Genomic DNA, 26,729 nt, shown 5'->3' on the forward strand with positions numbered 1-26,729 from the left:
TTGTGCTAACTGGATGCCCAAAAAGACCACCTCCTCACTGGCGGGAGTCCAGAACATCTCTGAATCGTCCAAGGACCTCTGCTGCTTCCTGCCACAAATGTTATGCCTTTCGCTTTGATCATGGATTCATTTCTGTTCAAATCTTTACTGAGTGCGCTGTGTGCCTGGCACCAGTAGAGGGACCAGGGATAGAGCAGTGAACCAAACAGACAAAGGTCCCTGCCTTCCTGGAGTTTACATTCTAGTGGCTGAGGGCATGGACTCAGATCAAACGTACTAGTTCATATCCCAGTTCCAACACATTAGCTCTGTGTGACCTCCCCTCTCTGCAAAATAAGGACAATAGTGGTGGCTTTGGCTAGGTGGACAGCAGTTGCAGCTAGAAGTGGTCAGATTCTAGAAATATTTTTTAAAATATATTTTACTGATTTTTTACAGAGAGGAAGGGAGAGAGATAGAGAGTTAGAAACATCGATGAGAGAGAAACATCGATCAGCTGCCTCCTGCACATCTTCTACTGGAGATGTGCCCGCAACCCAGGTACATGCCCTTGACCGGAATCGAACCTGGGACCCTTCAGTCCGCAGGCTGACACTCTATCCACTGAGCCAAACCGGTTTCGGCTAGAAATATTTTTTAAAATATATTTCTTTATTGATTTCAGAGAAGAAGGGAGAGAGAGACAGAAACATCAATGATGAGAGCGAATCATTGATCGGCTGCCTCCTGCATGCCCCGCCACTGAGGATGGAGCCCACAACCCGAGCATGTGCCCTTGGCCGGAATCGAACCTGGGACCCTTCAGTCTGCAGGCTGACGCTCTATCCACTGAGCCAAACTGGCCAGGGCTAGAAATATTTTGAAGGTAGAATGAGAAGAATTTGCTGACAGGTTGGGTGCAAGAAAAAGTCACAGATTACTCCAAGGTTTTTGTACTGAGTAACTGGAAGCAGGGAGTTTCCACTTATGAGCTAGGGAAGCTAGTGGAGAGGAGGCTGGGGTTTTGGCTGTGTTAACTTTGAGATACTACTAGACATCCAAGTAGTAACTATTAAATTAACACTTAAAGTAACAAGAGAACATCAATGGAATGATACTTTTTAGACCTGCTTTCAAGAATCCTCGTCATTTCCAAAAAGCTCAATTTCTTCACGTGCAAAGTGGATTTAATCACCACTTCATAGGCTTTGAAGATGAAATAGATATTTGTAAAGTATCCTGCCCAATAATCTTAGCGTCCAATAATGCAACATAAGATGAACTAGCGTTCCTTCTCTTAATACCGGGTTAAACGTGCTTGTAACAAAGACAAAGCATTGCTATGCCTAATAACGGCAAAGGCTCTAACCCGGGTCTGCAAAGGGCAGCTTGGCAACGGGCGCGCGTTTGAAGAAGGGAAATGCGCAGGAAATTAACGCGGGGCATAGTAACCGACAGGCTGCCCTAGCGACCACACTTCCCAGCAGCCCTCGCGCAGCCAGGCGCCTCCGCGGATTGGACGCCTCCTCGGGGGGGCGTGTCGGGGGAGGGGTGGGCGCGAGGCACTGTGGGTAGGAGACGGCAGTCGACGGAGGCGCCATTTTGTGGAGCTGTGGTCCCGGGTTGGAGGTTCTGAGGCACAAAACCGCTACCTCGGCCGCTTGGATCCTTCCTGGAAGTAAGTGCGGCGCCGGGCGTAGCGACCGGCGGTCCCCGCTGTCGGGGCGGGACTCGTGGGGCCTCCCGGGCCCCCGCGCTCGGGCCGCGGCTGTCAGCTCCGGCCGGATATCTCCGCGGACTAAACTGCCCGAGGCGGCGGAGGCCCGCGCTCCTCGGCGCCGCCCGTGCCGTCAGCTTTCCGAGGGCCGCCTCCCGCCCCGCCCCGCCCCAGGCCCGCTTCCTTCGGGCTCTGAGTGCGCCCCGCTCCGCAGCCCAGATGAGCGAGGAGCCGTCGCGGCCCCTCGGGTGCCTCTCGGCAGCCCCCAGCCGCCCTCCCCGGGAGGCTGCTTGGTGATGGCTGCTCTGGGGGGCGGGGGGGGGGGGGGCGTGTGCCGGGAGCTGGGGGAGCCGAACGCCCCAGTCGGCCGCGCAGGCGCCGGCGCCGCCATCTCGGCCGCGACACCCCGGGAGGTGGGTCTGGGCACCGGCCCGGCGTCGCGGGGGCATCAGCGGTTCTGCCCAGGCCCCTGTTTCTCCGGGCGGCTCTCCCCGCTCCCGATGCCGCCGGCGTTCGTTGGGGGCGGCCCGGGACAATCTCCGGCCTCGCGGGCGGCGGGCCCAGCGGCGTGAGCGGCCTGATGGGCGGCGGGCCCCGGCCGCGGAGGTCCGTGCCGCCCGGGAAGCAAGTCCAAGTCGTGTCCACGCTGGCCGCTGGCCGGATGGCAGCGGCTTTGGGGCCGCCGTTGTGTCGCAAGTGGAGTAGATTTCAGTCAGCTCAGCATCCCGCCTTCCGAAAGGTTTTCGATTTCCCCCGAAACGTTCGGGTCTCCCGTGGCTCCTGAGTCAGGGCCCGATCGCTGCTGTGAGGGTCGCCTCCCCGATGGCGGGCCTTCGACGCGGAGCCCAGGGCGCCGGCCGCGCCGTCCTTTCTGCTGTGTAACCCGCAGGGGACCGGAAGGCCTCCCGCCGCTCCCTCTGGGGGCTCGTTCCCCGCAGGGCCCTGCTGTTTGAAAGGAGGTTCCCCTCGTTAACAGCGTGACTTGAACGTTGACAGTTTGGTCCCCAGCTCCCCCCCCCCCCCCCCCCCCCCCAGGCTTTGATGAAGTTCCAGCCTCTGTAGTGTCCCAGTCCTGGAAGGATTGACAGTGACTCGGGTCTGCAGCAACCAGTCTCTCTTTTCTTCTAGAAAAAAACAAACCCCACAAACCGTGAACCTTTCGGAGCAGCGAGCTAGAGCTGCAGTCAGACAATGGGCTCAGACAAACGGTAAGTCACCGCTGCACATGCTTCAACCTCAGCGTTTCCCTGGGGACGGAGCAGTTTTTAAAAAATTGTTTAGTTTATCAAACAGATGTGCAGGTGTCTGTCTGTGCCAGGCCCTGCTGTGCGCACTCCCGTGATCCCTGCTCTCACCAGCGTGCAGTGCAGGGAGGGAGTGGAAGTGGGGCGCGAGTCCTGCTGCAGGAAGGCGTCGAGGGTGCTGTCAGCACACGGGGAGCGTGGGGTTCTGGGAACAGCCGGTTAAGCTTCCCGGGGAAAGTTATCTAAGGTGGAGCCTGAAGGGTAAATGATGAGGTGGGTAAGGCGTGTGGGTGGGGTGGGTCGGAAGGTCCCAGGGTGGGTAACAGCTGTGCAGAAGTCAGTGCCTGGCTGCAGCTGTAAGCGACCGCCGAGGGCCAGTTCCTGTCCCCTGCATGGCAAGACGACCCAGATTTATAGGCTGGGAAGTTTTGGACCACGGATTACACACAAACTGCTAAAGAATTAGCGCCGGGTTAGGTGGGAGCTGCGGCTGCTGTGTCAGCTGTGGGTTCTCCCACTCAGACCATTTGAACACACAGCCTTTCCTTATTCAGCCACCTGCCTCCTTAGCGTCGAGGCCAGTCCCAGTGAAGGACCAAATTGATGGCCCAGCGGGACTCGGGAAATGGTCTTGTCACGTGATGCCATTATTTTAATTCTGTGTCAGCAGTCTGTGGTTCCAAATAACTTACGAAATTAACATTTACCTTTTTAGGGCCTGTCAGCCCCAGGCTTCACATCCTGAAACAGTCCTAGGCTACTGGTTTTCATTGATTTCTTTTTATTTGGATGCTTTCAATGCGCCCTTATAAACCTGTCCTTTGTCTTACCCTTACACAGCAGTTTTATGAACCTGGTACATAACTTGTGAAATAACTATGAATATCTGTGGTCAAATGAGTTCAAGCCTCTTGTTTTTAGATTTCCCAGTGCTGCCCCGTAACCAAAAATAAACTAGATGTTATAGGAAATAATGTTCTCTGACAGTACTGGGTATGTCTAACAGATGAACTACTTTGTTAACTGCCTGCTGGGGGAAAAGATGTATGTAATTCATCCAGGCTGTTGTGATACTCTTGAGAGCAGATGAGTCAGGATGTGCTCTCCTTTGAAACTGGGTGAAATGCTAATAATTTATTTCTCCCTACTTTTGATCACTAAGATCCAAGTCAGGTGTAATGGGGTGATGCATAGACCACAGGCTTGGGAAAATACAGAATGCATTTGAACATTCCCTATCTCAAAAATGTTAAACCCAAACATTTGATATCTGAATTTTCAGATTTAGTGTGAATTCCTAAAACTTAGTTTTGCATTTAGGAATATGGATGTTTTCCCACTGGTTGTCTTTGTGACCTGGGATTTAGTGATAAATTTTAAGGGATACATACAACTATTTGTATATCTTGTAAACTGAGCCATCTTGTGTTCAGCCATGTTTTCTAAAGGTACAAAATGTGATTTACTTTAGAATAAATACAAATTATTTTCCCTGGCAGAGTGAGCAGAACAGAGCGAAGTGGAAGGTACGGCTCCATCATTGACAGGGATGACCGTGATGAGCGGGAGCCCCGGAGCAGGCGCAGGGACTCGGATTACAAGAGATCCAGTGAGGACCGGAGGGGGGATCGATACGACGACTACCGAGACTACGACAGTCCCGAGGTGAGTGGCAGCAGCTGCGTGTGGGGTTGTCAGGATTCGTTATGACTTGTACGCGTAAGACGTCCAGGCGTCTGGAAGTAAGTATCCCAAGTGTGGACGTCTCTCCGGGGGCTTGACATTCAGATGCTCTATTGTAGTCATAGAAACATCGGCCAGGGTTCACTCAGGGCTCCCCCTGTCCGGGGCGCTCTTGAGTGCTTCGCTTCTGTGAGCTCACTGAGGTCTCGCTCCAGCCTGTGAGGTGGGTGGTACCCCATTTTAAGGATGCGGCATGCGGGTGTCCTACTGAGCCAGCCCTGCGCCTCAGCTAGCGTTCCTGAAAGTCGTCGTTCCCGTTACCTTAGCACAGCTTTTCCATGTCCCTTTCCATGCGCGGCTCTGTTTAAAGCAGTCGTGCTGCACGTGTCATTCTGCACTGGCTTTTTCCTTTCCCACTGTGTCCTCGCACATCATCTTCCTATCATAACAGGCAATAGCATCTCACTGTGTTGGCGTCAGCACGGTGAGTGGTTAAACTGCTTCCTGAACTGAACGATTGGTGACAGGGTTTCTTTGGTTTGGTTCTGCTGTTTTAGAAAACACTGCAGTGACGTTGTCATGGAGTTCTTGTATCCTCGCTATTGTTCCCAAAGATAAATTCCAGGAGTGGGGGTATAAACCCAGTGGGTTTTCATTGTGGTTTTGTTTATTGTAAATCAGAGAGAACGTGAAAGACGGAACAGTGACCGATCCGAAGATGGCTACCATTCAGATGGTGACTATGGCGAGCATGACTACAGGCATGACATCAGCGACGAGCGGGAGAGCAAGACCATCATGCTGCGCGGCCTTCCCATCACCATCACGGAGAGCGACGTAAGGGGAACAGCAGTTCCGTCAAGCATTCTGGGCACGAGCAGCTTCTACCCTTGTCTTGTGTTATTGTTTGAGCTCAAGCTAATAGCTCAGTTAGTGAAGTAGGTCTGACTTTAGGGTCGACTTCTCTCAGTTTGGTTCATTCATTCATATAAATTCCCATTTAGGCTTTGACATTCTTTACTGCAGGGATCGGGTGTTGTTCCTTCAATAGCCCTTACAAGGTAGTCAGTACATTTTTATTGAATTGATTACTTATTTGGTGAGCGTGTATCAGTAAAAACACTTTTGTCCTGATCTGGCCCCATTTGATTGGATGAGAATTGTACTGTCATTTGACACATCCGGAAGCCTGTTGAACAGGAAGGCCATTCCGACTCCCCAGTCCTCAGACTGGCCAGCTGGGGCCTTGGTGTCCTGGCACTGCCTGGTCTCTTTTATTTTAATTCTTTTTTGTTTTTTTCCTCTGGGCACTGCCTGGTTCCCAGTGGCATCTGTCATTCCATCCAGGCACATCCACCTCCTGCCTCCCCCGAAGGCCACCTTGGACATGTCCATCGTGTGCTTTTTTCTGCTCAAAGGCTACTTTCTGCAAAGCCTTTCCTGACCCACCAGGTGGAATGCCTTCCTCCTCTTCCCAAGCTCTGTATTTGTGACATTCATGTGGCACTTACATCAGCACATCTCCCCCCCACGGGACCAGCCGTCTCTGAGATAGGCTTCCACGCTCCAGTGCAGGAAACGGCTCGGCCGATGGTGGTGGTGAAATGGATGTGAGGTTTTGAAGTGTTTTTGAAAGATGTAAATGCATAGCATTGTGCCAGTATCATCTTGTAGTACTCAAATTAAAATTCTAACTAGTGTTTATGAGTTTGGAACAAAGCTGAAGGTAAATACTGGGTTCGCACAGCTTTGGTCTTCTAAACGCTGGAGGTGACGGTGTGAGGTGGGGCGTTGGAGTTAGTGGTGGGACACTAATGGGGACCCACTGCACACCTGTCGTGTGCTCTGTGGATGCTGCCGTGACGCAGAGCCATGGATCCCGTCTCAGGAAACGCTTAGGTGAATAGCTCAGGTCAGTGGTGAGGACAAAGCTGAGGAGACGGGTCGGTGTTGGAAGCGGTCCTGTTGCGAGAGGTCCTCGGGCGCCTCTGAAAGCTTCAAGGGGGGTGTTGCTGGTGGCGGGTGAGGAAGCGCTTCCGGGAGAGAGGCGCTGAGCTGGGCCTTGAGGGGTAGGAGTGTTTTGTCTGGTGGAGAGCTGGGGGAGTGGGGGGCCTCCAGGCAGGGCTTCACATGAGCAGGCCTAGGAATAGAAAGATACTGGATTTAGACGAGACCTTGCACCCAGCTTGTGTCCACGAAAGTTGAAGGCTGTGGTAGGAGAGGTGGCTGGGAAGGTGCTGGAGGGACAGGTGCTGGAGGCTTTGGAAGCCCAGCTAAGTGTAAAGGGAAGTTACTGGGGGTTTTGCCTGGTAGCGAAAGCTGTGCGGGCTGGAGCGATAGGAGGAAGCGTGGTGGTTAGCGAGGGCAGAGCTGAGCTCAGAGCGCAGCAGTGAGCATGTGGCGTCGGGATGAAAAGCCCCACAGGAGCCAGTTCAGGAAAGAGCCTGTCCATCCGACTATCCCCTTGAGGCGTCTGTGGGGCCTGTGGCCCTGGGAGCCCAGGGGAAGTGGTGATGCGGGGAGAGCAAGCTCTAGCTGACACTGGGGCCTCCCTGCTGGTGACAAAACAAGATTGTCGTGCTTGTGTTCTAGGCTTGTTTGGGGAAGCAGAAGTCTCCACCATAGAAGGCTGGTTTTTAAAGTAGGGTTTCTGAGGTGCCCAAATATTACAGAACTAGGGTCCCTCGACCTGGCCTGCGCCCTCTCGAAATCCGGGACCCCTCAGGAGATGTTGGAGGCTTGGTGCATGGTTATGGCCCAATCCCCGCAGACCAGGCTGAGGGAACTCACCACCGGGCCTCTAGTATGCATATAAGATCCTTGGTTAATCTCTTCCCACCCTCCCTCCTCCCCCCTTCCCTCTGAGATTCATCAGTCTGTACCATGTTTCCATGCCTGTGCGTTGAGCGTCTGCCCCCTAGTGGTCAGTGTGCGTCATAGCTGCCGGTCAGACAGTTTAGGCTTTTAGATAGATAGATAGATAGATAGATAGATAGATAGTCAGTCTTAGAAAATTTGTTGGGATCTTTAAAACACTTTAAAAGCATAGTGTTTCATCTTTTCCTGAGCTTCAGCTGTCACTTTCATTCTTGTTTGCCTCTTTCGCTTGTCCTCCCACTGACATGGGAATTCTTAGAGTAACTGTGTTTAGTTACTATGTTGCCATGATGTTTCTGTATCACTACTTTGGAAGGAACTGTCTTTAGTTACTGTGTTACTAAGCATGAACCTGAGTCAGTGTAGCTTCTCATTCTCTGAAAAATTAAATACAGTCCATTTTCCTTGTTTTGGGTGGCTGCTTTCTATAAATTCACTGCTCCTAGGGGTGATCCAGAGCTAGGTTCTTGTGAGCGCTGGTCACATTTTTGCCCACCTTGTTTTGTATGTAGTTGTTTAATATATATCGTTGATTTAGCAGCCTCGAACTCATGGCCAGCAGCACTGTAGGTCATGGCTGAGCAAAGCTTACCTGGCACATATAGGAGGCACCTCGTGGCCTCGCGCTCAGAGCAGACGCGTTCACACTCACTGGGGAGTCATTAGCCAGTGATGTCAGCAACAGCACGGAAACGGGACCGCTCAGCGCTAAGCAGACTGAAAGGGCCCTTGTTTGGAACAGGCAGGAGCGATGGGTGCGAACGCTGCGGTGCTGACTTGCAGTCAGAGACTTAGGAGCAGGCATGTTCGCAAACAGAAGCCACACATGATGAGGATCGACGGCGTGGCCCTGCAGCCTCTGCACGTGGGGGCCGCCGAGAATCCCTGTTTCACAAATTTGCTCCTGTTTTTTCCCCTGAGAGTATTGCTTCCTGGTATTATTACTAAAGACACTAATGCAATTTTTTATCTTTGCCTTTTGCAATAAGGGCTTGGTGTGACATCGGTGAGAAACCGGTCAGCCAGAATTGCTGCTTCTAGGCCCAGTTAATGTTTATTTTAATTTATTAGGGGCCTAACAATAGATGAGCTTTGTTAATTTTCATCATTAAAGTAAATGCAAGAAAACTCTTTCTTAAGATGTGCAGAAACTACTTACGGGGAGTTTCTTGTTTTTTGGCCATTGGTTCTGGTCCTTTAGCATAAAGGGCCGTGAGATGAGGCTAAAGGGGGAGGCGTGGTGGACAGGATACTGGGAGCAAGACCGTGTGTCCTAAGGTAAATAATGGGGCCTGAGGGAGAGCCCAGGTGGCACATAAAGAGCTTTAAGGGCGCAGTGACACGGGTGTTCCTGTGAGAGTCCTCCTTCTAGTCCATGTGTAGAATAATTGCATTTGGCGGATGGAAGTTCAGAACTTGGCTAATTAAGCAGAGATGCAGCCCCAGTCCTTGAACTTGCTTTGGTGCGGAACAGTTTGTGGCTGAAGCTTTAACTGTAAATGTGTAAAACCCTGTGCAGATTCGAGAAATGATGGAGTCCTTCGAAGGCCCTCAGCCTGCGGATGTGAGGCTCATGAAAAGGAAAACAGGTGAGAGCTGAGTTCCGCTGTCCGGGCCTCTTCCCCTTCCCCGTCCCCAAGACCCTCCTGACCCCCCAGCCTTCGAGCACATGAATTCAGAATGACAGGTTTGCCATGGCTAAGGAATGTGACTCTTTGCAAACGATGTTATAGAGCATCTGAGGACCTTTTTAAAAACTTTGTTTTTAGGGACTTTTCTTTCCTCCGGTAAGTAGTGATGTATAAACTCCTTGTTCGTAGTCGGTTGCATGGTTACTTTTGAAGCGTGGAATCAAATCGAGTGGCTTTTAGCTCAGGCGGCTTGGTTCCTTGCCATGGCAAAGTATCAAGAAGATCCCCAAGTCAAGTCACATTTATAAAACTGCTTCCCAATTGGCTTTGTCCCACGGTGTTGAAGCAGTGGGAGAGAGATTCGCCTGTTATAAAGGAACTGACTAACACAAGTATCCCGTCTATATCTGAATGCTGTCTCTAGGTGTAAGCCGTGGTTTCGCCTTCGTGGAGTTTTATCACTTGCAAGATGCTACCAGCTGGATGGAAGCCAATCAGGTTGCTTCACTCACCAAGTCTAGATATTCATGAAAATGGAACAAGTCTGTACAATTTTAAAAAAGGTTGAAGGAGTGGTTTGTTCCAAAGGAGTGACTTTACAAAAAGAAAAGCTTTGTATATATTAAAATTGATTCAACTAGAATGTATCTAGTCCCGAGGATGCATGGCAGAATTCGCTCTGCCCTTAGCCGTATCTGCCTGGCGGGGCTTGGCTACCCCTGACCACCTAGCTGCTACTTACCGAACACTCTGCGTCCCCTCCCCCTGCTGACTGTGTTCTTGTTCATGGTGTCATTGAGAGTAACCTCAGAATCTCCAACTCTCTCTGACGATGAAAAGAATTCAATAGAAGTCTGCTGCAGGCATTTTACAAGTAACTCCCTATTTCTCCTGGACCACGGCCTTCTGGAGGCATTACTGCTCATGTCTTCAAGGGCTAGTTAAGGGCCTGGTGGAATGTGTGGACAATAAGTCTGAGGAGTGTAGCGGGGAGCTGGTGCCCTGCTGTCTAACCTGGTTAGAGTGGCATTAACATTCTGATCTCCCTGGGAACGCCTGGGCTGGCGGTCCAGAGCAGACCATTGCTGGTTCTTGGACGTGGCATGAACTGAAGTGTCAAGATAGCGTTCAGTGCTTGGCACAGACGTGACATTTTTCCAGAACTCCAGAGCACAGTATTGACGCCTTAACCAAGTGCATTCTGGGACGTTTTCTTAACGCCTGTTGCTTTTCTGCAGCATTTTATGATTTGTCACCCATAAATGAGAATTCTATTCTTTGATTATTAATATATTGCTGTTTATAACAAGACTCACTAATTTTGATTGGTTAGATTTTTAAGCCTCGTTTTCTTAACCCAGCGGTGGCACCTGATCTTTTAAAAGGGGAGTGTCATGCGTTTCCCACAGGGACACCACCCCGTCCCTTCAGAAGGCGCATCAGCTCCTGTGAGTCTGTCTCCTTGGCGTGGCAGCATCACCTGCTGCAGTGGCTGTGTCTGAGGACTTGCCTGGGAGTTTCAAACTCCTAAGGGATGAAAAGCCTGTAAGACCTTTTAAAATCTCCACAATTTTAATGTATACAAAGCTGTTAGTGTAATACTTTATTACAGTTCAAACTCACTCCAGAAAGCAAAGGCCAATAGGATTAGGGACTCAGTGGTAGTTTGGAGTCTCCCCAGCACCCACCCCTCCTAGTGGGTGATCTGTTGCCATCTCTCCCGGCTTCTTTATTTTTGCTTCTGTACAACAAGGAGTTGGTGGCCCCTCGGCTCCTTCCTCTCGGCCAGACGTGCGGTCTTGCCTTTAGATCTTGCAGAGACCACATTCACAGCATGTCTTAATCCTCCAGGATTTGCAAGAATCAAATTGCTCAACAGTATGTATGTTCAGAGGGTTAGACTCCGTTTAAAAATCTGGATATCTAACCTGCTTCAATCACCCCGTCCCTCTCCTCCCCCCCAAAAAGAGAAAGAAAAGGTGCACCTGTTAAATGAAGACTCTTTGGGGGCAGGTGCTGGGCGTGCTCTTGGCTAGACTGATTCAGCTGGGAGTCTTAAACTTTTCAAATTAAGTCCCTCTAAGTCACGTGGTTGACTTGAAGGATGAGGTGGCGTACAAGCATTTACGAATCTTTCCTACCCCCCTGAAGAAACTTCATTGGCCTCCTGGCTACTCATCTTGAAGAGAGAGTACCATCTATTTCAGGGAAAAGCACATCTGTCACCTGGGACATTACAGGCTGCAGTTGGCAGAAAGAAGCCTCGCTTAGCTGATTTAGACTCGATGGCATTCAGAATAGTCCCTCCTGAGCAAGAGCTGTGACCAGACTCCCTTTCAGAACGAGTTTCCCTCCCCTGCAGCTCTTCCTGAAGCAGGAGTTGGGGGGCAGGGCCATGTGAAGGCTCTCAGTTGCCTAAGGATGGGGGACGGGGCCAGGCGAAGCGGAGCCCGAGGACACGTGCTAAGGGCTTAAGTAGGAGACAACTCAGAATTGGGAGAGTTGTGTTTTCTGCTTTTTGAACTAGACTGTCACCTCGGGCAGCCTGTCACTGCCGAAGGTTAGGACTCCTGTCTCTGCTGGCGACGCGCCTGGTGCGTGTCCGCGGTTAGCGTTGGGCAGCGTTCTCAGCATCCCTGACTCCGTTTACCTTCACTCCGCATCCCATTCTCTTGCTGCCTGTCGGAAGGATTGGATGGGCAGAGTATAGGTGGCGGTGGTTGGTCCTCCCCGTATGTTGTCCATTTAATTCCAGAGCACTGATTTTTCCGAAGTGTGCTCTGCCCTGGGAAAATGGACACACGTTTCCCACAATGGGAATAACTAATGACTTCTTTTTTTACAGAAAAAGTTGGTGATTCAAGGAAAGCACATTGCAATGCATTACAGCAACCCCAGACCCAAGTTTGAAGATTGGCTTTGTAACAAGGTAAGGCTGTTTCTCCCACGTTACCCGGCTCCTTCGGGGTTTTAGTGTGTGTGTGTGTGTGTGTGTGTGTGTGTCCTTTCGTCCAAACAAGGAACCGGAAGTGCCGGTCACCAGTGTTTGTCATGGGGTGATTTTTGTGCTTTGTGACATTCTTTGGGTCCCCCTGTCAGAGGGCAGAATCCCTAGAACACTTATGTTTTTATTTACTCAGCCCAGGTCCTCAGCCCAGCACTTTAGTTAAGGTTTTAGGTGTGTTTCACGTTACAGTTTCTTCAATTCCTGAGCTCTCAGCTTTGGGCAGCCCCCCAATGACATGAACAAAAGTCCTGTGACCCGGCTCAGGGCTCAGGTTACGTGAGTCCTGTCAGGGTCCAGGGCACCACTTTGAACTTGGGTGTGGCATCGACATGCTGAGAGGCTCGCACTCTGTTCTGGCTGCGTCCCGTGTCCACTCCTCTGTCTGCGTTGTCTGTGGACATGGAGTGGTCCGTGTCGGGCGCTTGGATATGCGGGAGAACTTCGCCAGTGACTCCCTGTAGGTTTCTGAATGAACTGAAACTTTCCTCCAACTTGATAAAAATGCAGTTTATTGCAAAATAGGCAAAGATGTGTTTTTCTCAGAGGAATTCCCGTAGCAAAGCAATCTCAGTGTGTAGGTTAACGCCCTGTGTCTTGGGTCCATGGTATTACTCGCTGCTGTTGACATTACTGCCTGGGACGAGCCCCTGGCCCTGCCGCTCTGACCCACATGGTTCCTAGTAGGCCTGGCAATTAAGGTGAAACTTTTTTTTTTCCAGTGCTGCCTTAACAATTTCAGGAAAAGACTAAAATGCTTCCGATGTGGAGCGGACAAGTTTGGTAAGCCCGGGCTCAGCTGTTTGGAATATGCAGTAAGACCTGACTACTGGGTTGTCTGTGAACTTGAGGGAACGTGTAGGTTTTAGGACATTTAAACAAGTAACTTGGATACTTTCCTGAAACCTGTACCATAGGTTCGGTAGGTGCCGCTGGTGACAGCGGGCACAGAGGGGCCTTTACTTCCCAGAAGGAAGTCTGCTTGCCGGGTGCACTCTGCACCTGCTCCCTGAGCACAGGGGTCGGGTTAGCCCTCCACGGGCCCGGTCTGTGCATTTCACACTGACCGTGTCAGAGTTCATGAGGTTTTACAGCCACACGTGGGTACAAAAGAGAACGACTTCACTTAACACTAAGGCTTTGGGGTGTTAATATATTTCGTTACTAAATGCGTTGGTGTGCTGTCTGCTTGTCTTCTGTTGCTGATCTCCCTCCTTCCTCCTGCAGACTCGGAGCAGGAAGTGCCCTCAGGAACCACAGAGTCGGTTCAGTCTGTGGACTACTACTGTGACAGTAAGTCCATCTCACCTGCTGGCCTCTGCGTCAGAGCTTGGCTTTTCTGTTCCCCGACCCTTTTGTCATGCGCAGCAGCAGCTGCTGCAGGGTGTCCTATAGAAGGTTGGTTTTTAGAATCTCCTCCGTGTCCGCATGAAAGGTACACTAGGAACCTCCCCATATGGATGTGCGTGTGTGTGTACTTGAACCTGCCTTGAAAAGCGCTGGCGGTGGGACGCATTTATACGTCATGTGTCTTATATGTCATGTGTCTCCTTTGCCCCCAGCAATCATTCTCCGGAACATCGCCCCGCACACGGTGGTGGACTCCATCATGACCGCACTGTCCCCCTACGCGTCCTTGGCCGTCAACAACATCCGCCTCATCAAAGACAGGCAGACGCAGCAGAACAGGGGCTTCGCGTTTGTGCAGCTGTCTTCCGCCATGGTGAGGGGCTCGGGATCTCTCCTTTGCCAAGAAACTGAGCCTCAAGAGGCAATGGGGTTCATCCCGTGGTGATAATAAATTGTGAGCCCAGAGTTCAAGGCTACCTAGTGACGTGTGGCAGTCTAAGTCACAGGCCGGTCCCTGGGTGAGTGTGATGCGGGCGGGGCAATGCTTGAGCCCCAGTGAGTCCTCTGGGCTTTGCTGTGGGTTGACTTCGCATTTACTCCATTAATAGCACGGCACCTCCTTGTCCTGGAGGAGAGGGAGGTGGTTTTTTTCTCCAGGTTTCACAGCCGCAGACAGTAATGAACTGCTGTTCTTTTTTAAGAGAAAGCTCTGTTCTTTCCAACGCGGCGGGTGGTAGGGTGAGGTTTCCAATTACATGACACAGTTGGTTTCTTCTTCCCCTTCTCCTTCAGGACGCTTCTCAGCTGCTGCAGATATTACAGAGTCTCCACCCACCTTTGAAAATTGATGGCAAGACTATTGGGGTTGACTTTGCAAAAAGTGCCAGAAAGTGAGTGGCTTCAGCATCCTTGTTTCAAACTGCTGTCCGCGCACGCTTGTCCGGGATGCTTTGCTGATGGTCCCGTAAGCTGCGTCTCCACGCTGAGCCACTCCCCTCCCCGGTCACCCAGGCCAAGAGGGAGACCATTGTCTCCCCTCAGAGCTCGGTACCTTCTGGCCTCTGTCACCAGTTGCCAGAAGACTTGAGAGCAGGACACGGGCGGGCTGGGCGGGGGGGGTGAGGGCTGTGCCAGCTGCGTTAGGGCAGACCTGTCTGGAGAGAATCCCTTCCTCCCGGGCTGGCGGGCCAGGCTTCATGCGGATGGGGCCCCGTCTGGCATGTAGGTTTCCGGTGTCTAGTGTCATTGCTCGCCCAGCAGACGCCTCATTGGATGGCAGGTTACGCAGTAGAACAGGGACACTTGCCCACTGAGGACTTTGCCCATTGAGACCCCTCCCCGTTCTGCAAGGTGGCCTTGCTGGCATTTGAGACCTCCCACCAAGGCTGGAGGGAATCACTGTGTCCATGGCCTGTGGGGTGATGGCCTGGAGCATCCTGAGGGGTCACATGGTTGGGTCGTTGTGTTTTAGAGACCTGGTCCTCCCCGATGGCAACCGGGTCAGCGCCTTCTCTGTGGCCAGCACAGCCATCGCTGCCGCCCAGTGGTCGTCCACCCAGGTACGGTGGCCCTCCCCCGCGGTGCCTGCCTTAGAAGCTCTCGTACGGCTTTAGGGAATCCTTCCTCATTTCCCTTCCTGGTGTCCACTAAGGTGGTCTGTTTGTTGTCTTTGGTGTTTTCTAGTCTCAAAGTGGCGAAGGAGGCAATGTCGACTACAGCTACCTGCAGCCCGGCCAGGACGGCTATGCGCAGTACGCCCAGGTAGGTGGTAGCTTGGACCGATCCCACTTCTGGTTCCAGAGGGTTCTGAGAACAGCAGCCTTAACGGTGGACTTCTCTTCAGTACTCGCAGGACTACCAACAGTTCTATCAGCAACAAGCTGGAGGGTTGGAATCTGATGCGGCATCTGCATCAGGTAGAAACTTCGTCTCCCTTTTCTCTGTTGTTTGAGGAGAGGCACCTACATGTTCCAGCGACACCCAGAGCTCCGAGTCCATTCCCCGCACGCTGGGGGGCACGTTCAGGGTTGTCAGGGGCCTGGGAAGATTAGGGTGCTCGTGGTCACCAAGATCTGATCACAGCCTCTTAGAGAGCGTGTCTCGATGAGGGTTCATTCTTGGACTCACCTCCATTGCCTGCTCTGTGTCCTCGGGAAGCAGGAGTGTCCACGCAGGGTCGGGACAGAGGGTGACCCGGAGCCTGGTCCCCAGACATCCATCAGAAGGGTCACTACTAGAGGCCTCCGCTTATGTTTTGTTCCAGAATCAGAAGAGCCTTGGAGCTCGATCTTTCCTCCGCTCCAGAGTAGAGATGGTCTCTCCTCCTTTCTTTATAGCACCAGCAGCAGGCTGGCTGCGCTGTGTCTCACTCTAGCAGGGTGTGCAAGTGGAATGGCCGTAGGTCAGGGCATGTATGGGAGTCATTAAGATCTGACAGGCACAGACACAGAGGCTGGGCTGGGCATCGCGGTGCAGATGCTCGGCTCCGAGTGCCGTCCGTGCTGGCTCTCCCTAACCCGGGGCTTCTGCCACAGGCACAGCCGTGACCACCACCTCGGCCGCTGTGGTGTCCCAGAGCCCGCAGCTCTACAATCAGACCTCGAATCCGCCCAGCTCTCCGGTAAGCCTGTCTCCCAGACGCAGATAGCGCCTGTTGGGCGACTTTGTTTTGCTGGCCGAGTATCATCCTTTCGTGCTGCAGGGGCCACACCCCAACCTTACTTCTCTCTGTCTGGTGCTATTAGATAATAAAATAATGTGCGCATGTATTTTAAATGTCAGATTCCAAACGGTGTATTTGTGCTTTCTGCATGCTTCGCCTTAACGACCTTCAGGGAGAAAGTGGTAGCTACGTGCGTCTGGCTCCAGGGCTGCCTTAGAGCATCGTGTGTGTGTGTGTGTGTGTGTGTGTGTGTGTGTGTGTGTGTGTCCCTTCCTCCCGGGTGGTGGTGATTGCATCCTGAGAGACTGTACAGTGAACTCATTGGAGCCGCTGTTCTTTGCAGACTGAGGAAGCACAGCCTAGCACCAGTGCAAGTACCCAGGCCCCTGCGGCTTCCCCGACTGGTGTAGTTCCCGGTACCAAATACGGTAAGCCAGCCGTGGGGCTGTTGACAGTTAGAAGGTCCTGGTTGTTGCCTTTGTTTGACGAGTTCCTCTCCCTTCGTGGGTGTCGGAGGGACGTTTGGGGATGTGAGAGAAGACGGTGATGGCTGCATCTCGGCGGCCGAGAACTGGAGTGCAGCGGTGTCTGCCTGCTGACTGGTTGCTGGTTTTGCCTTTGCAGCGGTGCCGGACACGTCCACTTACCAGTACGATGAGTCTTCGGGCTATTACTACGATCCCACCACAGGGCTATACTACGACCCCAACTCGCAGGTAACTGCTCTGTTCTCCTTGGTTCCACTCAGCACATCCTAGCGTCATCGAGTCCCTGGATGAGGCATAAGATGAAGTAGCCCCTGCAAAGGAGCAGGTGACCCAGATTCGTTTTAGCTTCTCCACAGCCATCGAGCCCCAGCCTGTGTGGCTCACTTGGTTGGTTGGAGTGTCATCCTGTAACCAAAGGGGCGGGTTCAATCCCAGGTCGGGGAACTTGCAAGAAGCGGGCGATAGATGTGAGAGAGAAACATCGATCCATTGCCTCCCACCCCGACTGGAAATGGAACCCGCAACCTTGGCTTATGGGGATGATGCTCTAACCAGCTGAGCCACCTGGCCAGGGCTCAAGGATTTAAGTTTTTAATTTATAGGTTAGAAGAACTGTTTTGAGGTATAACATACATACAGAAAAATGCACAGAACTGAAGTGTGCCGTTCTCTGAATGTTTACACTCATACACCAACCAGCACAGGGGAGAACAGCCCTAGCATATGGCAAGACCCCCCTTCTCTCACTGCTGCTTTGACTTCTCACCGTGGATCCTTTTGTCCAGTAACATTATAGGTGGCTCTTAACCTTTCTGTAAAGACCCAGATAGAGCCCCAGCCGGTGTGGCTTGGTGGATAGAGTGTTGGCCTGTGGACTGAAGGGTCCCAGGTTCGATTCCAGTCAAGGGCACATGCCCGGGTTGCGGGCTCGATCCCCAATGGGGGGCGGCAGGAGGCAGATGATCAGTGATTTTCTCTCATCATTGATGTTTCTGTCTCCCGTCCTTTCTGAGATCAATAAAAAATATATTTTAAAAAAAAAAAAAAGACCCAGATAGAAGTTGGCAGTTGTATGTCTTTTCCACATCTTTTTTTAATTGAGATAAAATTCACTGTTTTAACCATTTAGAGTGTACAGCTCAGTGGTGGTGTGTGTGCTCACAGTCTATCTCTGTCGTCGACCATCGCCGCCATCTAATTCCAGAACATTTCCGTCATCCCATGGAAGCCCTGTGCTCGTTAGGCAGCCACTCCCTAGTCCAGCCGTGGGCAAACTATGGCCCGAGGGCCGGATCCGGCCCGTTTGAAATGAATAAAACTAAAAAAAAAAAAAAAAAAAAAAGACCGTACCCTTTTATGTAATGATGTTTACTTTGAATTTATATTAGTTCACACAAACACTCCATCCATGCTTTTGTTCCGGCCTCCAGTCCAGTTTAAGAACCCATTGTGGCCCTCGAGTCAAAAAGTTTGCCCACCCCTGCCCTTGTCCCTCGCCCCGGGAACCTGTCTGCTCCTGCCTCTGGGTTTGCCTGGTCTCCCATTTCAGATAAATGGAATCAGATGTGACCTTGTGTCCAGCTTCTTTTCTTAGCCTCTCTGCATTCTCAGGGGAGAAGTTAGCAGGTTTGTGGAGTGATGTTTTATTTTGGGTGGTGTATGTGATTTTTAAAGAGGAAAGCAGCTTTAACACTCTGTAAATAAAACTGTGATGATCAGGAGCTGGAGCCAGAGAATACAAAAGAAGTGCTTTTAACAGGAACTTGCATTGAGAGCCCATGTGTCTGAGAGCGAGGTGTGAGGCCGAGCAGGCCGAGTCTGCGGGCTGCCTCCACCTCTCCGTGAAGTCTGGCCCCTTCCCAGGCCGCTCTCCTTGCTGGACACAGAAGGTGTGGCCTGTGTCTGACCCACCCACTTCCCAGCAAGAGTCATACCAGACCCTGCTGTGGGTCCCTGTTGAGCAGGTAGAGTGACAGACGAGGGAACAAAGTGGAGAGAGAGGTGCCGCCTCCGCTGGGCAACTCGTCTTTCCCACGGTCTTCGGATCCGGTTCCTTCACCTGCCACCGCCTCCCGGGCCCCGAGCTGGTGTTGGCAGCCCTGTGTTTGGTGGCCTCGGTGTCCGAGTGCTGTGCCTGATTGAACCGATTGAGAGCAGTTAGCTGGTTGTCACGGGATGTGTTTTGGCCTCTTGGTTTGTTTCAACGGTCTGTGGAAAGGAGTCGGGTTAATGAATGGGAACTAGACTCTTGAGAAGAAACCAGATTATACTTTCACTCAAGAAGTTTCACACTTTCGCTGGCTGGTTCATCGCCCTCATCCACCACGCTGTGCAGCTCCCCGTGGGCAGGAGGTGTGATCTCCGCAACATGTTTTATGTTTATTTTTGTTTTTTTTTAAAGTAACTTTGATGTGTCTTTTGACAAACTGTTTCTTTAAGCTGTTGGACAGCAGAGCGTCTGCATTGACTGTGTCTGTTTCTAGTACTACTACAACTCCCTAACGCAGCAGTACCTGTACTGGGACGGGGAGAAGGAGACCTACGTGCCGGCCGCCGAGTCCAGCTCCCACCAGCAGGCGGGCCTGCCTCCTGCCAAGGAGGGGAAGGAGAAGAAGGAGAAGCCCAAGAGCAAGACGGCCCAGCAGGTGAGGTGCCGCCAGCCGGTTCCCGCGCTGGGCGAGATATCCTGGGTTCTGGCTGTGGCATTTAGGTCCGCTTCCTTTGGTCCGATTCTTTTTTTTCTTTCCTTTAATTTGATTTGTTGATGTTTAGAGAGAGGAAGGGGGGCATCCATTTGTTGTGCCACCTATTTGAACATTCATTGGCTGCTTCCTGTATGTGCCCTGACCGGGGATCAAACCCGCAACCTTAGCGTATTGGAACGGCGCTCTAACCAGCTGAGCGGCCCGGCCGGGGCCAGCGTTTTGCATATCTTAGTGGTACCAGCCAGTGTCTGTCAGGCTGCCTGTGCACTTGGGACATGTTGGGGCCTCAGACTGTGGAGCAGTGTTCATGTGGTGACTCGGAGAGGTTTGCGGTTAGAAGTAGGAGCAAAAGCGGTTTTAAGAGATGTGGCTAAGACCCCTGGTGCGGCGCATGCTAAGTGTCTCTGCCTGTTTCTCTGTGGTGGTGGTTTGGACATTAGATCGCCAAGGACATGGAGCGCTGGGCTAAGAGTCTGAACAAGCAGAAAGAGAACTTCAAAAACAGCTTCCAGCCCGTCAGCTCCTCCCGAGAAGAAGAGAGGAGAGAGAGCGCCGCAGCCGACGCGGGCTTTGCTCTGTTCGAGAAGAAGGTCAGGGTGGCGGGGAGGGCAGCGGGCGCTCCCTCAGACGCGAGGCTGATGGGACGGGAGGCTGATGACATGACGTGCTGTGTTTCCCAGGGAGCCTTGGCCGAGAGGCAGCAGCTGATCCCTGAGTTGGTGCGGAATGGAGACGAGGAGAATCCCCTGAAAGTAAGGAGCTCGCCAGGGTTTAAAGGCTGAGTCTGTGTCTCACTCGGCAGCGTGGCCGGCTTTCGGCTGCTGTGACTCCTGCTTCACCCGGGATGCGGGATGCAGGATGTGGTCGCTGGGGCGGGTGTGTGGCGGCTTCTGCATGGACTCGTGCTCGGGGCTTTGTGTTCCCTGAGGGAGCAGGCGAGATGGAGCGGGAAGGAGGCCTGAGTTTCTAAGCTCAGCTCATTGCATTTTACTGCGTTTGTTAATAGTTTTTGGTGTGGAAAGAGAATAAAGAAGAAATGTCTGTGTTGATGATCCTCACCCTGGGATATTTTCCCCATTGATTTCTAGAGAGAGTGAAAGGGAGGGAGGGAGGGGGAGCGAGAAGCATAGATGTGAGGCTCACATCGATTGGTTGCCTCCCATGCACACATCCAGGCTGGGGATTGAACCTGTGACCCTTCAGAGTGTAGGCTGGTGCTCTAACCATTCAGCAACACCAGCCGGAGTGAGAAACGTCTTTTACTTGCTAGATACTGGGCTGTGTGGGCTGTGTCTCTGATCTGTTGTGTTTGGGGTTTTCCTGTGCAGTCAGTAGTCTGAAGACAGCCATCTGGGAACTTGTACCAGGAAGGCTGTCCCCAGCACTCGGGCCCTGGCTGCTCCATGCAGTGGTGCAGAGTGATTGACTCTAAGGCAGCGGTTCTCAACCTGTGGGTCGCGACCCCTTTGGTGGTCGAACGACCCTTTCACAGGGGTGGCCTAAGACCATCCTGCATATCAGATATTTACATTACGATTCATAACAGTAGCAACATTACAGTTATGAAGTAGCAACGAAAATAATGTTATGGTTGGGTCACAACACGAGGAACTTTATTTAAAGGGCCAGAAGGTTGAGAACCACTGCTTTAAGGTGTGGCACAGAGCCATGGAGGATGCGTTGCTGCCTCCAGATACTAGCCATACTACCCGCCCATTGTACATTGCCAACGACCCTCCTCCTCTTGTCCCCAGAGGGGTCTGGTGGCTGCTTACAGTGGTGACAGTGACAATGAAGAGGAGCTGGTGGAGAGACTGGAGAGTGAGGAGGAGAAGCTGGCCGACTGGAAGAAGATGGCCTGCCTGCTCTGTCGGCGCCAGTTCCCAAACAGAGACGCGCTGGTCCGGCACCAGCAGCTCTCAGACCTGCACAAGGTGCCTGCTTCTCCCAGCTCTGGGGTGGGAGGGGGGCGGCCGGGCGCTGGGGGGCCTGGCCGTGAAAGCGCAGTGGATGCCCACGATGTGTGATTGCCTTTTTTTTATATATTTTTTATTGTGAAGGGGGAGAGAGAGAGAAACATCAGTGATGAGAGAGAATCATTGATCGGCTGCCTTCTGCATGCCCCCTACTGGGGACTGAGCCTGCAACCTGGGCATGTGCCCTTGCCCAGAATCGAACCCGGGACCCTTCAGTCCGCAGGCCGACGCTCGATCCACTGAGCCACACCAGCCAGGGTGTGATTGCCTTTTAGAGGCTGTTCCTGGTCACAGGCGACCGCAGGCACTGCGGGGTCCCTCCGGACCACTGCAACGAAGCGAGTTGTGAGCTTCTTGCTGGCGGGGGCCTCGCCTTCAGTTTGTAAAGTCAGCACCTGAAGCGCTGGGTCTGCTTGTGGCGGCCTCGGAGTGAGAGGGCAGGAGCGTGGGCTCCGTGCACGCTGCCTCTGCTTTCAGGCTGGGGTCGTTGAGCTTCGAACACAGCAGACATGGATGACGTTAGGAGGTCTCACCTGAGGATGGTCTGAATTCTTAACTGTGTCAAATCTCTTCTGCAGCAAAACATGGACATGTACCGGCGATCCAGGCTGAGTGAGCAGGAGCTGGAAGCCTTGGAGCTGAGGGAGAGAGAGGTGAGCGGGGTGTGTGCTGCTGGAGAGAGTGTCTCGGGGCCTCTGCCTTGAGCTTCTGTTGGTAGCACTTGGTTCCAGGTCCAGGGCAAGGTAGGGAAGGTGATCATACACTTAGCGGCCACTGTGGCTCGTGAAACGGGACCCAGGCCACACGTGCATGGTCCCTTCAGGAGGTGTCCTGAGGCCTGCTCGCGGGTCCTGAATGCCAGGTACTTGCAGGGGAAGGACCCGGGTTTGAGGAAGGAGCAGGGGGCTCTCTCTGGCCCAGTGGGGGGAGCCTTCCTGGGCGATGCTGAGGCTTCACATTAGGCCCAGGAGGCAGCAGGGCCTGAGTGGTTGCAGGGGATGTGGAGGAAGCAGTGGGTGGGGCTCAGGTGAAGGCAGCAGAAAGCCTGTGCAGCCAGCAATGGGCAGGGAGAATGGAAGCCTATAGATTAGAAATGAACCCGTGGGCCCTAGCTGGTTTGGCTCAGTAAATAGAGGTCGGCCTGCAGACTGAAGGGTCCCAGGTTCGATTCCGGTCAAGGGCACAGGCCTGGGTTGCGGGCTTGATCCCCAGTGTGGGGCGTGCAGGAGGCAGCCAATCAATGATTCTCTCTCATCATTGATGTTTCTATCTCCCTCTCCCTTCCTCTCTGAAATCAATAAAAATATATTTTTTTTTAAATTTTTTTTTTAATATATTTTATTGATTTTTTACAGAGAGGAAGGGAGAGAGACAGAGAGTTAGAAACATCGATGAGCGAGAAACATCGATCAGCTGCCTCCCGCACATCTCCCACTGGGGATGTGCCCGCAACCCAGGCACACGCCCCCGACCGGAATCGAACCTGGGACCACTCAGTCCGCAGGCCGACGCTCTATCCACTGAGCCAAACCGGTTTCGGCAAAATATATATTTTTAAAAAGAAAGAAATGAACCCGTGGGCAAGTCACTTGAAATTCCCCCCGCAAGTAATCGGGAGGTTCTGTAGGTAGGGGCTGGTTTTCTGTTTTGTTGTTTTCCTATTTTTCCCCACTGTTTATGGTGCCAGCTCCCCAGGGACTGCCGGCGGGTCTCGGGCCCGGGGGTGGGCCTGTCCAAGTGCTGAGGGGAGAGGATAGCTCTGTCCTCCTCCTCCTCCTCCTCCAGGACTGTGGCGGGCTGTGCCGCATGGTGGCCAGTAATAAGCCTGCTCATTGGGGACATAGCTCTCCACAGGGCCCGCGGTTTCTCAGGCCACTGGTGAGGCCCTGGAGTGTGGCTGCCGTAGGCTGAAGCCTGGTGTCCGAGCTGTGTTTGTTCTCGCGCAGATGAAGTACCGGGACCGCGCCGCTGAGAGACGGGAGAAGTACGGCATCCCCGAGCCGCCAGAGCCCAAGCGCAAGAAGCAGCTGGATGCGGGCACCGTGTATGTGTCGTGAGCACGTCCCGCCTCCTCCGCGGGGGCTCGAGCCCTTTCAGTAACTCTGTGTTTGCCGCTGGCAGGAATTACGAGCAGCCCACCAAAGACGGCATCGACCACAGTAACATTGGCAACAAGATGCTGCAGGCCATGGGCTGGCGGGAAGGCTCGGGCCTCGGAAGGAAGTGTCAAGGCATCACGGCCCCCATCGAGGTGAGCCTGGGGCGGGGCTCCGGGGCCTGGGACCCGGGCAGCGACCTGACACAAAACAGCGGTCTCCCCACGAGGGTCCTGCTCCCTGCGCCTCCCTGACTCCGCCTCTGCTGAGATGGCCGTTGGGAGGAATGCTCGCGTTCTCTGGTGTTTGGTGTTGTCCTAAGGGTAGACCTGTTTTCTCCTGAGGACTGTATTTCTGTGTCCTTGGTTACAAACAAACCCTTACCACCACGCAGACCCCTGTAGCCGCCATTGGGTTATTGAAAGGTATCGTGCTTTCATTTCTTTCCGAGTGGTTTTGTTTCGTCATAAAGCAAGTTAAAATGTAGGATTTTGTTCACGAGAAGAAATCTTCTAGTTGGTCGGAGGTGAGATTGAGGTTCAGTCCCAGGATCAGGGCACCACCCACTGGCCTTCTAGACAAGACCCCGCTCCCTCCCCACCTGCGCCACCACTTAGGTCACACCTTCCTGGGCCGGGTCTGCAGGGAGCTTTGCTGGCGCCAGGCCGCCCTGCCGCTGTCTGAGCCCTTAATTACCAGGCCTTCCCCGGCTTCGGTCGTGCTTGGGGCCTAGTTTCCGGCGCCGATGCTTGCTCAGCAGACACTGGGCGTGGGGGAGGGGGCGGCTCAGTCTGCCTGTCTCCTTGGCCCATTTTATTCCCTGGTCCCTATACCGGCTCCAGGTCTCCAGTGCAGAAATCCTGGTCTCTGGCGCCTGGTGGGTGGTCCTGCCCGGTAGGGAGTGGGCTGGACGGCCCATCGCCTGCCAGCGCTGACAGCAGTTTTCTGCCCCCAGGCTCAAGTCCGGCTAAAAGGAGCTGGCCTCGGGGCCAAGGGCAGCGCATATGGACTGTCAGGTGCAGATTCCTACAAAGATGCTGTCCGGAAGGCCATGTTTGCCCGCTTCACGGAGATGGAGTGAGACTCCGAGAGAAGAGAGAATGAGGAGCTCCGAGGGCACGGATGGGCCATCGCCCAGTTCACTCTCCTGTCGCTAAGGGCATGCCTTGCGCTGTTCCCCGCTCCCGAGAGCCCCTCTGGGATGTGGGTGAATGGCCTTCCTCCTTCCTGCCGGAGGCTTGTGAGCGGGCGAGGGACTGGTCTTTTATACTTCCGTGTACATAGCGTCACGTACTGTGTTACGTGTAGCCTGCGTGTGGGCCGCCAGCCCCGCTTTCCCGGGGGCGTGGCGATGCCCTAGGTGGTGTGCGACACCAAAGCCGCCTCGTTACTTGTGTTTTTTCTTGGCAAAAGCCTTGTGTATATTTGTATATTAAACATTTGTACAGAATTTTGGAAGATTTTCAGTCTAGTTGCCAATCTGGCTTCTTTACAGAAGAAATACCTTGAAAAATGAGTGGCTGTGTCTCTTTATTCCTGGGAGACGGGGTGGGTGAAGCGTGTCAGCCAGTCGGGCCTTGTGATGACGTAAGTTCCTTAGAGGTGCTGTTTTATACTATTTTCCATGCTCTGGTCATGCTCAGATGTTTTTTCCCCATTACAGTTTACATTCAATATTTTACTTATTTTTAAAAATACATTTTATTGTTTTCAGAAAGGAAGGGAGAGGGAGAGAGAAAGAAACATCAATGATAAGAGAGAATCATTGATTGGCTGCCTCCAGCACGCCCCACACTGGGGATCGAGCCGGCCTTGTGCCCTTGACCGGAATCAAACCTGGGACCCTTCAGTCTGCAGGCTGACGCTCTAGCCACTGAGCCAAACGAGCCAGGGCCAATATTACTATATTTAAAAATTGAATTTAGAGAGAAGGGGAGAGAGAGTGGAACATTGATATAAGAAACATCAGTGAGTTGCCTCCTGTACACGCCTCACTGGGGATCGAACCTGCAACCTGGGCATGTGCCCTGATTAGGAATCGAACCTGCGAGCCCAGCCGAGCCACACTGGCCAGGCCAACGTAAAGTATTTATTCCAGGTCTACAGCATAGTGGTTAGACGACCGCATACTTCAGTGTCCTCAGGCTCAGGTTTTAGTTTTAAAACTTCATGGAAATGCGGTCAACTGAGCATTCCCACATCCGGCCCTGAAGACCAGCGAGTGCGCACTTGTGCTTCTCCAGGCTTCAGGCTCTTGCAGGTGCGCAGGGGCGGGTGTCAGCTCCGCAGGCCGTGACGGGACGCCTGGCCGGCCCCTGCCGAGGTACAAGGTACAGGTGCCAAGGCGGCCCTCCCTCTGCAGCCTCCACTCACCTAAGCTGCTGCGGTGCCAGGGACCGCGCCCTGTTCCATTCTCAATGGCACCATCCTCTCGTTTCCCAGCAAGAGCAGAAGAGGGGATGGCGATGGGGCACCGCGCTGCCCATCTGGCTGAACTGGTGCTGGGCTCCACGTTTGACGTGGTCAGGTGGGGGTGGGGGACTTGTTTGGAAGCCAGAACTCCATGGCTTGTGGATGGCCACCTTTTCCTAGTTTCAGGCAGGCCTGGTCCTGAGAATGGAGATGCTCAGGAGGGCACCCCCCCCCCACCACCTCCCAGGTGCCTTGGGGGATTGAGCCCCACTTTGCTAGGCAGATGTGGAGGCACAGGCAGAAGCCCCGAGTTGGCTTCAGGGAGTGGGGCTTGGGAGCCTCACAAATGAGGGTCCAACCTACATAGGGATCCCCGTCTTCCCAGGTCAGCCCTGGGGAGAGTCTAGCCCCCCGGAGCCCTTGAGCAGCACGGGGGAGCTGCCCTGCACCTGAGTAAGTCAAGCAGCTTGTTAGACACCTGACAGCCACCCAGGAGGCTCGTCCAGTGAGCGCAGGGATGTGCCCAGCAAAGGCCCGGGGGGGGGGGGGGGGGGGGGGGGACCACCCTGCCCAGCAAAGGCCCAGGGTGGGCCTCCCGCCTGGGAGCCCCAGGGAACCAGGCCTCACAGCCCTGGAATCAAAGCGGCGGCTCCACGCCAGGAGAGGCATCTGAGTCCGCCCCGCCGCCTGGAGCTGACAGCCCCTCTCGGTTCCAGGCCCCATGGACTCAGCCACAGGCTTCCTATGGACATGGGTCCTGTCTGTCCCTCAGGGAGGCCGCAGGCCCCTCTCCTGCCTCCACCAACATGCCCAGCCCCGTGACTGCGGCCCTCACCTCGCACCTGAACCAGCGCCCCATTTCCCGAGGCTGCACTTGGCCCAGATCTCCTGTGAGACCATCTTCC

The 26,729-nt window shown here is 53.4% G+C and overlaps 1 protein-coding gene across 1 annotated transcript; it reads left to right on the forward strand.

Moving 5' to 3' along the window:
* Positions 1-1,558: 1,558 nt before the first annotated feature.
* RBM5 (RNA binding motif protein 5) lies at positions 1,559-24,928 on the forward strand. Its single transcript, XM_070391297.1, has 25 exons — positions 1,559-1,657; positions 2,825-2,904; positions 4,440-4,605; positions 5,305-5,460; positions 9,020-9,089; positions 9,556-9,629; positions 11,977-12,060; positions 12,858-12,918; positions 13,363-13,428; positions 13,698-13,858; positions 14,278-14,375; positions 14,957-15,044; positions 15,169-15,246; positions 15,329-15,401; positions 16,020-16,105; positions 16,491-16,575; positions 16,772-16,863; positions 19,119-19,280; positions 19,781-19,930; positions 20,021-20,092; positions 21,095-21,274; positions 21,895-21,969; positions 23,263-23,360; positions 23,438-23,567; positions 24,368-24,928. Exons 2-25 carry the CDS (start codon positions 2,888-2,890, stop codon positions 24,491-24,493), a joined length of 2,448 nt encoding a protein of 815 aa, XP_070247398.1. The 5' UTR covers positions 1,559-1,657; positions 2,825-2,887; the 3' UTR covers positions 24,494-24,928.
* The last annotated feature ends 1,801 nt before the right edge of the window (positions 24,929-26,729 follow it).

Source organism: Myotis yumanensis, unplaced genomic scaffold, assembly GCF_028538775.1.
Source record: "Myotis yumanensis isolate MYYU_CA2020_CCGP unplaced genomic scaffold, mMyoYum1.0.hap1 SCAF_14, whole genome shotgun sequence".
NCBI classification, from domain to species: Eukaryota; Metazoa; Chordata; class Mammalia; order Chiroptera; family Vespertilionidae; genus Myotis; species Myotis yumanensis.

Excerpts from the sequence above, each read along its gene's own strand:
- RBM5 (XM_070391297.1), top strand. Across the intron at positions 16,106-16,490 it reads CGAATCCGCCCAGCTCTCCG|ACTGAGGAAGCACAGCCTAG; the intron begins GTAAGCCTGTCT and ends TGTTCTTTGCAG. Across the intron at positions 20,093-21,094 it reads ACGAGGAGAATCCCCTGAAA|AGGGGTCTGGTGGCTGCTTA; the intron begins GTAAGGAGCTCG and ends TCTTGTCCCCAG.